This window comes from Salvelinus fontinalis, chromosome 33, assembly GCF_029448725.1.
Source record: "Salvelinus fontinalis isolate EN_2023a chromosome 33, ASM2944872v1, whole genome shotgun sequence".
Classification (NCBI taxonomy): domain Eukaryota; kingdom Metazoa; phylum Chordata; class Actinopteri; order Salmoniformes; family Salmonidae; genus Salvelinus; species Salvelinus fontinalis.
This window is the reverse complement of record NC_074697.1, coordinates 47553621-47566768: the sequence shown is the minus strand read 5'-3', so window position 1 is coordinate 47566768 and position 13148 is coordinate 47553621. Positions and strand designations below refer to the sequence as shown.

Here is a 13148-nt window from a genome sequence, read left to right as displayed (position 1 = left end):
CATAATTTTTCATATTATATGAACGTATTTGATTGAAACTTGACAGATAAAGGGGATATACTTTCCAAGTTACAGTATTTTGTCCATACAATTTGTTATGATGTCACAAAATGAAAACCAATATGATGTTAGTTTTCTACAGCTCCCCACTGACCATTCCCCACATTCTTATGTTATAATTATTGTTCCAGTATTCACGGTTGACCGTGTTAAAGTTTCGGCGGGAAACAGTCTGTTAACAAAGGACATTCCTTTCGCCAATACTGGACGGGAAAAGAGAATCCTCTTCTACTTAAATTTATGACAGGGTGTGAGGTGTCAAAACCCCCACACCAGTTCCCTCCTCCCCTCTATGGGTGAGAGAAGGTCTGGTTATTGTCAACCATTGCCAAGCTGATCTGACTCATTGTGACCCTCACAGGACAGCATTCAAGTTTTGATACATGCTTTATTAAAGCATTCTTCAAAAGAAGTAGCCACATTTAGTCTTTTAGCTAAGGGGGCTGGCGTAGAATGTGGACCCCTTTTTATGCTGCCCAAAGATTGGTTGATAAATCTCTCTTAACCCCCCCAAATTTAAATCATTGAGCTGCTTGCTCAACATTATGAAAAAATGAATCGTAAATTAGGACCAAACTTTACGAAAGAGCGAGTTAGTCAACGACGGGGTTTTAAAACAGTCGGTGGGGGTGCCAGACAGAGACAGGACAGTAGCAAGTGCCTGAGTGCTTTTGTTCCCATGTCACGTACGGTGGTGAAGTTAATTGTTGCCTAGATATATTCTTATTGGCTCCTCTTTAAAACAAATGACCTCTGGTGAGATAGTGTCCACTGTCTAGACATACAATATGCTAATAACAACTTGACCTCAAAAAAGGGGAAGTTGTCAAGGTTGAGATGACGTTATGCTACACTACGTTATGCTAAACTATACTATGCTATGTTTATTGTTGCGAATTCGGGGGGGCAACTCCAACCGGGACTCAAACTCGGGTCCAGTGACAGTCAAGCCAACACCTTAACCGTTACGCTAAGAGATCTGAGGTCGCTAGGTGTTGGGTTAAGGTTGCCACATTGTCATGGTATTCTACATGTGCTCTGCTACATCTGTGTTCCTTCGCAGGAGAACCCTTATGTGATGCTACGACCGAACCACCAGGAGATGGAAGGGAACGAGCGCTACGAGGGCTTCTGTGTGGACATGCTGAAGGAGCTGGCGGACATCTTGAAGTTCAAGTACTGTATCAATCTGGTGGGGGACGGGGTGTACGGGGTATCGGGGACCAACGGTACCTGGACGGGCATGGTGGGAGAGCTCATCTCAAGGGTAAGGGCAACAGCTTACAGGATTTTATTGACCATATGACTTGACCAGGAAAAACTCTGGGCCCACCATCGCCACCCATCTACCTACCATTTACCCCCTTCTACCACTTCACAGCATAATGCCACTCGAACTATAGACTAATTCATCCATCCTTTAATCAAATGTTATTCATGAATTTACAGCCATTACTGTCAAATCACCCCTAACAAACCAATAGCATCCTACAAAAATCCAGTGTCTGTGTGACCCTCTCAAGCACAGGTTGTACAACTGATTTGACACAGTGGTTGTGATACAACTAATACTGTATGTTCATGATACAATGGCGAGTTTGTCATCACAGAAATGTATCCACAACCATTGTGCGCCGACGCCACAAGGCTTGTGTAATTATTTTTGACAGAAAAGCTCTCTGTTGTATTGCAACCGTTATGCCATATACATGGCATCAGTTGTATAACTTTAGTGTGTATGGGGCCTACATGTGGATATTATGTGTGCAGGCATTGTGTGTCTCTGTGGACTCCAGGGTCAAATGATTTCATCTGATATGTGATAGTGTTTCGTAGTAAAACATGTCCCCAGTGTTGGGATCTGGAAAAGTAGTGCCCAAAGCTATTGATTTGATGTTTTCACATTGAGAGCATCCTACAGTAAGGGGATGTAACCATGCAGAGATGGGAGGAGGAGGAGGAGGAGGAGGAGGAGGAGGAGGAGGAGGAGGAGGAGGAGGAGGAGGAGGAGGAGGAGGAGGAGGAGGAGGAGGAAAGATAAAATATGGAGGGGAAGGAAGAGAACAAGGATGTACAGGAGGAGCAAGGCTGGTAATTAGCCCAGATAATGCCTGATACAGATGACACAGAGTCTTGGGTCTGCGTCCCAAACGGCACCCAATTCCCTTTATAGTGCACTACTTTTGACCAGGGTGCCATTTGGGACGTATCCATGGCTGTGTTCTGTTCACCCTTCTAACTCGGATACAGCTCATCTGTCCTAATGAATCTCAATTAGCCCCAGTCACCCTTGAGCAAACGCTCACAACACAGGCATGTCTTTAAAAGCTAACCAGTCTGCCAAACCATCAGAATTCTTTTTTTTTGTGAATGAAAGGTCTATTTTGCTGGTCTTAGAGTGTGGTCGCACTGACCAGTGTTTTTTGTAGATGATCACCCAGACCGGGGATAGAGTAGAAGGGTTGAGGAGGTGGTGAGGAGCTACTGGAAGGCAAAGCCATTAAGGAAATGAAAGGATTGCCTACTCGTATTATTGTCTCCATTTGTCCCCCCACAAGTTGGTTCTGATTTGGGGACCTTGAGGAGGTCTCAACTCAGTCTAATCGCGCCTCACACGATAGTGCTACCGACCGCTACAGAGTACGAAGGAACGTCGGAGAGGGGGGAAGGTCAAGGGGAGACAGCGCAGGAAGGTGTGGGATCACTGAGTCCCTGCCTCTGAGCTACACTCTCTGGAAAGACCCCCAGACTGGAAAGGAGAGAGTTAATGGATGACTGGGTTATAGTTGGGGGGGGGGGGGGGGGGGGGGTAGAAGAGGAAGAGGAGAAGAAGGAAGAGAGATTGTACTGTAGCTAGCCTATAGCGGCTGACTGAATTAACACAGAAAAGTTGAGCGAACGCTGAGAGAAGGGAATGTATGGACAAGCTTTCCACAGGCTTCATTTGCAAGCTGGGGACGGGGGCTTTACTTTAAGTAGCCATAGAGACGGAGACCGGGAAGATGAAACGCCACGTACAGTGGGGAACCTCTAACTCAATGCATTATTCAGCAGCCGTGGGGACGGCTTTGATTTTCTTTTCCTATCTCGCTTTTTTTCCAGGGCACCATCTTATGATTGAGCGAAAGTGGAAACAAGTGTGGTGGCATGGGGAAAGAATACAACGATGCATTATTTAAAAGCTGACTTTATACCGTGTGTTTTCTCTCTCTCCCTCTCCACACACTTTCAATAGCTGTTAGACTCCAGTAATCGGTATGAATATTCAATAGGTGCATTAATATGTTCATTTTTCAAAGGAAGAGTGACTTCTTTCTTTTGTGGAGTTTTTTTTTGCCTCGATACTTTTTGTTGTTGCTTTCGGGCTGGCTGGGGGTTGGCTAAATGCCTGGTTTTGCGCGTTCATTCAGAGTTGTTGTCAGTGGAAACTCTGTAAAACAACCACTAAACAGCCTTCCAGAACTTTTTCACCACTGTGTTAGCACCTGGAGCTCTGTTTTTGCTGTTCAAGTTATTCTGGACAGGATTGGTCAACTCTTCCAGGGACCTGTACTCAAACAGAGTGAAGCTTGTGTCAAAAGCCTCTCTCTCTCTCTCACTCACTCTTACTCTCACTCTCACTCTCTCTCCTACTCTCACTCTCACTCTCTGTGTTGTCAACTGCTGTTCTCAGATCAAGGCAAAGGCATATGATAGCCAGAGTCCCTCATAGGTCCAGCTACAATGAAAGGTGTTTGATACCCACCTGACAGGGTACATTACAACATAAGACCCAGGGCTATCCTTGATACTAAACCTTCTGCTTATCTCTCTACAAGCTGTCTCTCGCTACAACCATAGCACTGTCTATATACTGTATCTCAAAGTTATCTTTCTTGATTGGTCCAAAGTTGTTTGCTTGGCAATTTTATTTTGTGTGCACTGTGCCAATGATGGCATGGCCCTAACTGATGATGGGTGTGCTATCAGAGCAAAAATATTTCCACTGATTCTTTTGAACTCGGCCTTCTAGCCAAGTTAACAGGGGGATACTCACTTGGACCGACAATCAGAAAAGGGGCTGATGGTTAAAATAAAACATGGGGTCATGAATGCTGACGGTCAGATCCAGCACTGTAAGCAGGCAGGCTCTCCTCTCATTTAGAGTTGAGCTCTGACAATCCTCTTATTTTCCAACTGCAAAGGACAAAGAGCAGCGAAGGGTTGCGCTGGGTCCTGGGGAGATGAACATCTCTTGCAGATGCACTTTGCAGTGTCGGATGATTACTGGGATCAAGCAGCCACCTTCACAGCCCTACCATGCCGAGTAGCACTGGCTGGCTGGCTGGCTGGCTCAGCCTAGCTGGCTAACTGGCTGCTGTGTCAAGTGATTTGTCGTAACAATCTGCCCTTCGCCTGCTTGAAAAAAGCATTGCACTCTGTTCTAAGTTGGCACCCTATTCCCTATATAGTGCCCTGGATCCTGCTCAGAAGTAGTGCACTACATAGTGAATAGGGTTTCATTTGGGATGTAGCCCCCCCCCCCCCCCTCTGTTCTACACTCTGTTCTCCCTGGTGCCCTGCATGAGTCAGGTTTCAGACACAAAGCCAATGATGCTACACACTGCTGGCAGACTAAGCGTCACGGACAACAATGGCAGCACAGTAGGAGTGGAATTACACCAGTAGCCTACTTACTATTTCATTTATTTTCCATGCATTTTCCACCACCACAACCCAACCTTTGTTACTGTAGATGTACCTAACTGTGCATATCTGAATGGGTGGTGTGTGTGTGTGTGTGTGTGTGTGTGTGTGTGTGTGTGTGTGTGTGTGTGTGTGTGTGTGTGTGTGTGTGTGTGTGTGTGTGTGTGTGTGTGTGTGTGTGTGTGTGTGTGTGTGTGTGTGTGTGTGTGTGTGTATTCATTCAGTTATTTATTTATTTATTTCAGAAAGCGGACCTTGCCGTAGCGGGGCTCACCATCACCGCAGAGAGGGAGAAGGTTATCGATTTCTCCAAGCCTTTTATGACTCTGGGAATCAGCATCATGTACCGTGTGCACTTGGTAAGACTAACCTCTGACCTCTCCGACCCATACAAAACAACCTGGCTGACCCCTGAACTCTACAAACAGCTAGCGACCAATCATCAGCCTCTGTCTGGGAGCCCGTTCAGCCCCTCCCACTACATCACTCTCCTCTCTCTACCTCTGCCAGAGTAACAGATGGTGTGCTCTGCTCCGTGATATGCGGGTGTGAATCGACCTGATAAATGAACTTCTTTCATTCCCATTCCCACTTCTTCTCTGTTTGTGACTGGGATCTAATTCGCACCAATAATAGCACTGACCCCTGCGTATAGAACAAGACCGAGGCAACAGTTCTAGAAATTCAATACGATTGTCTCTGTGTTTTAACACCAGCCAACCATTAATCAAAGGCCTTCCCCCAAACCTAAGGTGACACACTGGTCTCTCCGCTGGCCACCGGCCGGATGGAGCCGCTTTGAACCAAGCGGCGGCGTGTAAAAACATTAATGTGGCGTCCCAGTAGAGCGTTTACTCACAGCCACCCCTGTCCTCCCTGTTCCCCCCGTCTGCGTACCTCCCCTTTCCTTGGTGCTAATAGGTGCAGCTGCCAGGAGAAAGGCTCCATTGGACCAACAGTTGGTCGAATGAATCGATAGCAGCAGGTGCAGTGTTAAGTGGGCTGCCATATCACCTCTGCGGCAGGCTGCTGCTGCTACTGCTGACGCGTTGGAACGTGCTCATTGGCGTGTTTCTGCGAGCTGACGCGGCGTGGAGGAGGAAAGGAGAAGCCCACACACATTGCAGCTCAATATTGACACACACACTCCCACTGTCCTAACCAGGCGGGCACAGACAAGACAGACAGAGAGGGGGAAGGATAGAGGGATGGGATGAAGAGCATTCGTAAGGCAACTGGCAGAGAGAGATGTGAAGCCTCGACTGCTTAAGGTCAGGAGTGAAGGGCGGAAGAGACTAACTACAAAGAGTGAGAGTCTGCCGCACTGATTTCTCTCTCGCTCTCAGTCTATCTGTCTGTCTGGAGTCTTTACACAGTACCTGTCCCTGGTGTCTCCTCCTCTCTTCATCTCTCTACCCAGGATTCACTCCCTCCCAGCCCCCCTTGGCAATCTCTTAGGTCTCCACAGAGCTACAAGGCTCCAGCGCCACCATTCAATAATAGAATTTCTGTGACTGCACTTGTTTAGGTTTAATCCACTAGCTATTGATTTCGGATGCTGTGATTTCTACAAGGGCCCCGCTACTTATTTCAGACTTAAATTGAAATTCTCAGCCTGATCAATAACAATGGAAAATGGGGCAAAATAGAGACGCCTGTTGAGGTTTAATTGCCTGCTGCATGGCTGTAGAATTGGCCTAATACCAGGGCCGGATTACCGAATGGGCATGCAGGGCATGTGCCCCTGGAGATAGATGTCCTGGGGCCCCAAATGCGTTAGTCTGGCCCTGCCTACCACTGTTTAATCTCTTTCTGTCCACCCCTGTGTGTTCTTCATCTCTTTTTGCTTATCTTGATTAACTGGTTTCATAAAGTGTTTTGGGATGGTCCTCTTTTGATTACCCTAAGTCCTTCGTCTCTCCCATGTTGGAGTATACTCCGAGACTGACCACTCCACCAATCTGTACACTTGTTTCATCAAACACCCTTTCTCATAATCCCCTACATCTATGTTCTGAGGACGTCTTTCCACCAATCCCTCCTTAGTAGTAGTAGTAGTAGTAGTAAAGATGGAGAGAGAGAGAACGATAAAAAGAGTATTGAGGGTGCGTATGGAGATTAGAAACCTAATTAGACCCACAAGTTAATTAGAGGGTTGGTATAGAGGGGAGTGGTGTCACATTCACAAGTTGCCCTGTGGGAGTGTGGCACTGGGATCCCGATTGTGTGTGTCTGTCCCCCTCCAATCTCGCCCCAACCTCCATCTTCCCCGCCTGCCCTCTCCCTCTCAGCTGCCCCAGACATCCCGCGAGAGAGAGCACTGAGGGAATCTGGGACGGCAGGCCAATCAGCAGCCCCCTCCCTCTCGCCACATAAACAGAACACCTCCACCTCCGTAGACACAGAGACCATAATAACAGCGATGTGAGTGGCGGACCACAAATTGGCATGCATCTCTCAAGGGGGCTGGCGTTTGAAACGAAACGGGTTACTCTCCTTCACGCCGTGTGTTTCTGTAGTGCAGTCACACCTCCCTCCCAGGTTGAATGCGTGGGGAATGACAATAAGGGGAGGGAGGAAGATATGTTGGTGAAATCCTTGAACGTGACCTCACTCACGAAAGGCAAAGATGGTACAGTATGAAGATAGAAAGAAACTGCAATAGAAATTTTCTCCAATAGAAATCCCCGATCACACTTGTAGGCGATGTCATGTCGACATTGTCATGTGGACATTGGCTAGCTAAGCTCATGCGCAGAAACACGTCATCGGGTCTATCGGTCGTCTCGTTTCGAACTGCACTTGCGCAGGTCGTCAAATCAAAGGCCCTCCTTTTGATATGAAGTTGTTTTTGACAAAAATGAAAACGTGTCAGTTTGTCACTTTCAGGAGGTTGGAGTAATAGCAAGTTCAACTACTTAAGGCATTGGCTCGAATCCAGGTTGTGCCTTTAGATTTTGAGAAATGTAACAGCTAAGGGTGACGTTCTCACTTCTCTCATTGACTTCTCAAACCCCGGCTCGGTCTGCTCAGTCTGCTTCGTAAGCGTTCCCGGAAGTCTCGCGTCGTTGCGCCTCTGGGTTTAGAAACGACGCGCTAAAGGTCTTATACGCCGCCACTTAACACAAAGTGGAGCCCACGGGGAGAGGGGTTTGTATAACGCTTCATTTCGGATTGTTTGGGTTTGCTTGTAAAACCAACACGGGCAATGAGGCAGTTGTCACAACCGGCGCCTCCCCCGGTTCTCCATTTGATGGTATGATGATGATAACTACACTCTATAAAGCTCATGTCCAATAAAGACCTTCCTATCCAGTCAGAGTGCCATGCATGGATACAGTCATGAGTACAGTCAGAGACCTGTTGTACAGTTTAGAGCCTGTAGTCAAGTGGTAACAGTCCTGAGCCAAAAAAACTTTAGCCATTACATATTAGAATCCGCTTAATAAATCATAGGCGTATACTTGCATATAACAAGGAATAAACCATTATACCTGAAGGCTTCAAGTAAAGTTTTACCAAGAAAAGAGCTGTTGTGCTCGTAACTGCCTTCACCAGTCGTGATGCCCACCTTCACTACAGATCAGTGCAGATGACTGGCACCTCAGAGGGCTTCCTGACAGCCTGAGGGGGTTCTCTCTCCTATTTGAGAAGAAACAAATGTACGATCACACCTTGCCATCCCTCCCTCCCTCCATCACCCAGTACACACACACACACACAGAATAACAACCTAACCCTTTAACTGGCAAAAGAAAAAAAAAAAATCAGGATAAGTATTGTTCTGCAAAATATGTGTATCTAGCCTCAATAAATTGCTAATTTTTGTTTGCATGACATGAACCTCGATAAATAATGCATCGCAAACATTAGAGTAAATTAAATTTGTATTGGAATTTGCATAGACTTTTTACATCATAAAAAGATGATACATTAATTGACTTTATATCTGCTTCATTTACTTTTGATGGAAGATAGGCCTAGTTAAATGAGGGACTGATATCCAATATGCATAAAATATTATACATTTGTGTCCAAAAATGAATATTCAACTGCATGTAAATTCACACATTTACAGTTTATATGCTTAGAATACCAGTAAAATGACATGCATTGAATGATATTGTGAAACATATTTAAGATAACAGGCAGACAGGTAAATAATTATATGGGTATGAAATGATTTCTGTATTTGCACTGACGAAGTCTCATAATATTTCTCTATTGTCCATTACTACTAGTTTAGACTTTATAGCATTCCTTTAATGGGCAACTCAACCGCCCGATAGAGCATAAAATTGGATAACAACAATATCTTAGTATCATTCTTATATGGTGTTTTAGAGGTTCGGCAACATTTTACAACCTTGTAATTTCCCAATGCGCACATAATTAGTACAAAAAATGTGTAGAAATGACGTTCGGTTTTGCTCACATTCACTTCCTGCTTTTCAGCCATATTTGAATGGGTGTTTTAGTCCGATAATGAAAATCACGTGATCCTTTAACTAAAAGAATATGCCAAACAAAATGAATATGTTTCATTTCATTTGGAATTGGTTGTCAACACTAGCTCAAATGCCCGGTTGAGCTGCTTGTTAAGGGGTATTAACACTGCTGTGCTGAGCTGTCTGGAGGGCCACAGAGAATGAGCTACTGTTAAATACAGGACAAGAGGAGAAAATGCTCAGTGGCTTTACACAAGCAAATAGAATGGTTGGCCGAGCCACACTTGATCGAAATCCCAAGAGAATAGAAACGCACTACTATATAACTTTCAAGGTGTAACATAGTCCCTTTGACTCTGGACTTTCATTTTTGATTCTCCTAGGCAAACTGTTTGCCTTACTTCAGGTGTGGCTATGTTTTTGTTCTATGTACTAACCTTACTTCTTGAAAGTTGAGCTCACTTCCTTGTGTTACTGAAATATCACACAGCCCAATGTCCTCTCCACCTCCTTAAACATTCATACCACAGTAGAGATTAGTGAACAGCATGTCCCATCTCACTTTCTCTTCCTCTCTCCCTCTTCCTCTTCCTCTTCCTCTCATTATCTCCCTCCCCCCTCTCCCTCTCCCTCTCTCCCCCTCCATCCAGCCCTCTCTATTTCTCCCTCTCTCCCCCTCCATTCAGCCCTCTCTATTTCTCCCTCTCTCCCCCTCCATCCAGCCCTCTCTATTTCTCCCTCTCTCCCCCTCCATCCAGCTCTCTCTATTTCTCCCTCCCCCCTCTCCATCCAGCCCTCTCTATTTCTCCCTCTCTCCCCCTCCATCCAGCCCTCTCTATTTCTCCCTCTCTCCCCCTCCATCCAGCCCTCTCTATTTCTCCCTCTCTCCCCCTCCATCCAGCCCTCTCTATTTCTCCCTCTCTCCCCCTCCATCCAGCCCTCTCTATTTCTCCCTCCCCCCTCTCCATCCAGCCCTCTCTATTTCTCCCTCTCTCCCCCTCCATCCAGCCCTCTCTATTTCTCCCTCTCTCCCCTCCATCCAGCCCTCTCTATTTCTCCCTCTCTCCCCTCCATCCAGCCCTCTCTATTTCTCCCTCTCTCCCCCTCCATCCAGCCCTCTCTATTTCTCCCTCTCTCCCCCTCCATCCAGCCCTCTCTATTTCTCCCTCTCTCCCCCTCATCCAGCCCTCTCTATTTCTCCCCCTCCATCCAGCCCTCTCTATTTCTCCCCCTCCATCCAGCCCTCTCTATTTCTCCCTCCCCCCTCTCCATCCAGCCCTCTCTATTTCTCCCTCTCTCCCCTCCATCCAGCCCTCTCTATTTCTCCCTCTCTCCTCCTCCATCCAGCCCTCTCTATTTCTCCCTCTCTCCCCCTCCATCCAGCCCTCTCTATTTCTCCCTCTCTCCCCCTCCATCCAGCCCTCTCTATTTCTCCCTCTCTCCCTCTCCATCCAGCCCTCTCTATTTCTCCCTCTCTCCCCCTCCATCCAGCCCTCTCTATTTCTTCCTCTCTCCCCCTCCATCCAGCCCTCTCTATTTCTCCCTCCCCCCCTCTCCATCCAGCCCTCTCTTTCTCCCTCTCTCCCTCTCCATCCAGCCCTCTCTATTTCTCCCTCTCTCCCCCTCCATCCAGCCCTCTCTATTTCTCCCTCCCCCCCTCTCCATCCAGCCCTCTCTATTTCTCCCTCTCTCCCTCTCCATCCAGCCCTCTCTATTTCTCCCTCTCTCCCCCTCCATCCAGCCCTCTCTATTTCTTCCTCTCTCCCCCTCCATCCAGCCCTCTCTATTTCTGCCTCTCTCCCCCTCCATCCAGCCCTCTCTATTTCTCCCTCTCTCCCCCTCCATCCAGCCCTCTCTATTTCTCCCTCCCCCCCTCTCCATCCAGCCCTCTCTTTCTCCCTCTCTCCCCCTCCATCCAGCCCTCTCTATTTCTCCCTCTCCATCCAGCCCTCTCTATTTCTCCCTCTCTCTGATCTTTTCACGACACCATCTGCTGGTGTTGTGCTGTTTCCTCAACAGCTCTGCTCTTTCTTAATGGTCTCTTAGTGGCAACTAAACAGGGAATTAAATAGAGTAGCGATGTAAACAAAACGCTCACTTCAATTGGCACCAGATTGGATCGTGTCAGCACAACCTTCACCTAGTTACTTTTTCCGCCGTATACTTTCTTATTTTGCAGGAGTTGTCACTGCGTTGCACTGTTACCGGCATGACTTTTCACTGCACGTCCTGCCTTTGTAACGGAGGTGGTTTACAATGCCTAGGCGTTAACTCAGTGGGCTAACACAGTCTTGTGGCATGCAGGCGACCCGGGTTTGAACCCGGCGGTCACACCCTCAAAAAAGACTCACACCCACTACCGTTTCTCGATTCAAGACTCTCTCCGACACCTATAATGGCCTCTGACCAGTTTGAGTACCGTTACAGAGTCCCTTATCAGAGAGTACATTGAATGCTGGCACCGTAAATGGATAATTTTCAGAAGGCAGGCCTCCATCAGCTGGTAGCATTAGGCTCTTCAGGCAGTCCTAATTCTCTCTACTATAATTAGAAATCTCCAGCTCCACTCCTATGTTGCTCAATTACACTAATACGGGAGTGATTACAGACACATGAATGAATATCCGGCCTCATCCAGGCCTAATTGCGCATTAATTCATCATTTAGAATTGTTTGATGACCTTTAAATCCTATCCCCTCGCCTCACATGCAATATATTTTTTTGGGGGGGGAGGGAGCATTTGTATTGCATGCATGTTGTATTGCTTATTATCAAGGGGATTGTAGTTTTGGTGTATCGATGATACATGTTACATATCAAATGTGGCCTCACTGTGTTAAGAATACGTCGGCCTACTCTTACAATAAGCTGTTTGACCACTTAAAGTTCATCCAATAACCTGCGTAGCTGTGCTGTTGCCCCTGAAAACACCAGGTCCTTCCTTACAGTTCTTGTCTTTGATGGACTGCACTGGTTTGAGTTTCTCCATCTCCATTGAAGATAATGTAATTGCTACTGCGCTGGCCTTCTGTGGGTCAATTTCAACCATGCATTTTCCAGAGCTCTATTTCAAACGTAATTGGTTTCATTTTGTGGACAATGGCCATCGGTGCTAGATAATTAAGCAGTATGAATTAGCTCTCTATAAAACCCAGGCTGATAATCTCCCAGTAGTATATCAAGACCCGAGGCATATGGCTCCATGTCTCGGAGTCTCAAGTCAGAGAAAACACAGGAACGCTCGGTCATAGGGATTCATCTGTGACAGATGTATTGGTTTAGGGTGTATCTGTGTATATGTAATGCAGCTAACCCATCTCTCTCTCTCTCCGTGTGCGCGTGTTGTAGGGGCGCAGACCTGGCTACTTCTCCTTCCTAGACCCTTTCTCTCCCGGGGTGTGGCTCTTCATGCTGCTAGCCTACCTGGCAGTCAGCTGTGTGCTCTTTCTGGTAGCCAGGTGAGTCCTCCAACTCCTCTCAGCTCCACATTGACATCTACTGGTGCTCTGGAGGAACTGACACGTCATACGCAGTACAACGAGGCACGTGTGTTGCGTCCCAATGGTCTCTCCGTTCTCCCGAATTGTGCACTTGTTCATGGATTTTTAAGGAATTGACTGGTATATGGACATTCCATATAGCCCATGGAGTAGTGAACGAGTGCACACTTCAGGAGGAAGGAGAGATTATTTGGTAGCAGGCAACAACCCCTCGATGTCATAATGTATGTATGTATTGTGTAAATAAGTCATTTCATTTCTGTGAAAAAAGAGTGTTTCTCATTTTGAAAGGTGATGGAAGTGGAACCGTCTTGATTAAATGTTGATGTCATGTGACTGTACCTGAAAGAAACGTTTGGTACATTTAAAAAGCAACAATACAAAAAACAACCTCCCACTGAAAAGTGACAGCGACAACAGCTGTAAGGAGACATTCTGAGAGGAGGGGTTGCC

The 13148-nt window shown here is 46.7% G+C and overlaps 1 protein-coding gene across 1 annotated transcript in view; it reads left to right on the top strand.

The window, feature by feature from the left end:
- Positions 1-13148, top strand: part of grik4 (glutamate receptor, ionotropic, kainate 4) — a 438773-nt gene that overhangs the window by 410117 nt on the left and 15508 nt on the right. Inside the window, exons 13-15 of the mRNA XM_055896489.1 lie at positions 1124-1327; positions 4992-5105; positions 12544-12653. Coding sequence (XP_055752464.1) covers positions 1124-1327; positions 4992-5105; positions 12544-12653 — 428 coding nt within the window. The remainder of the gene's footprint in view (positions 1-1123; positions 1328-4991; positions 5106-12543; positions 12654-13148) is intronic.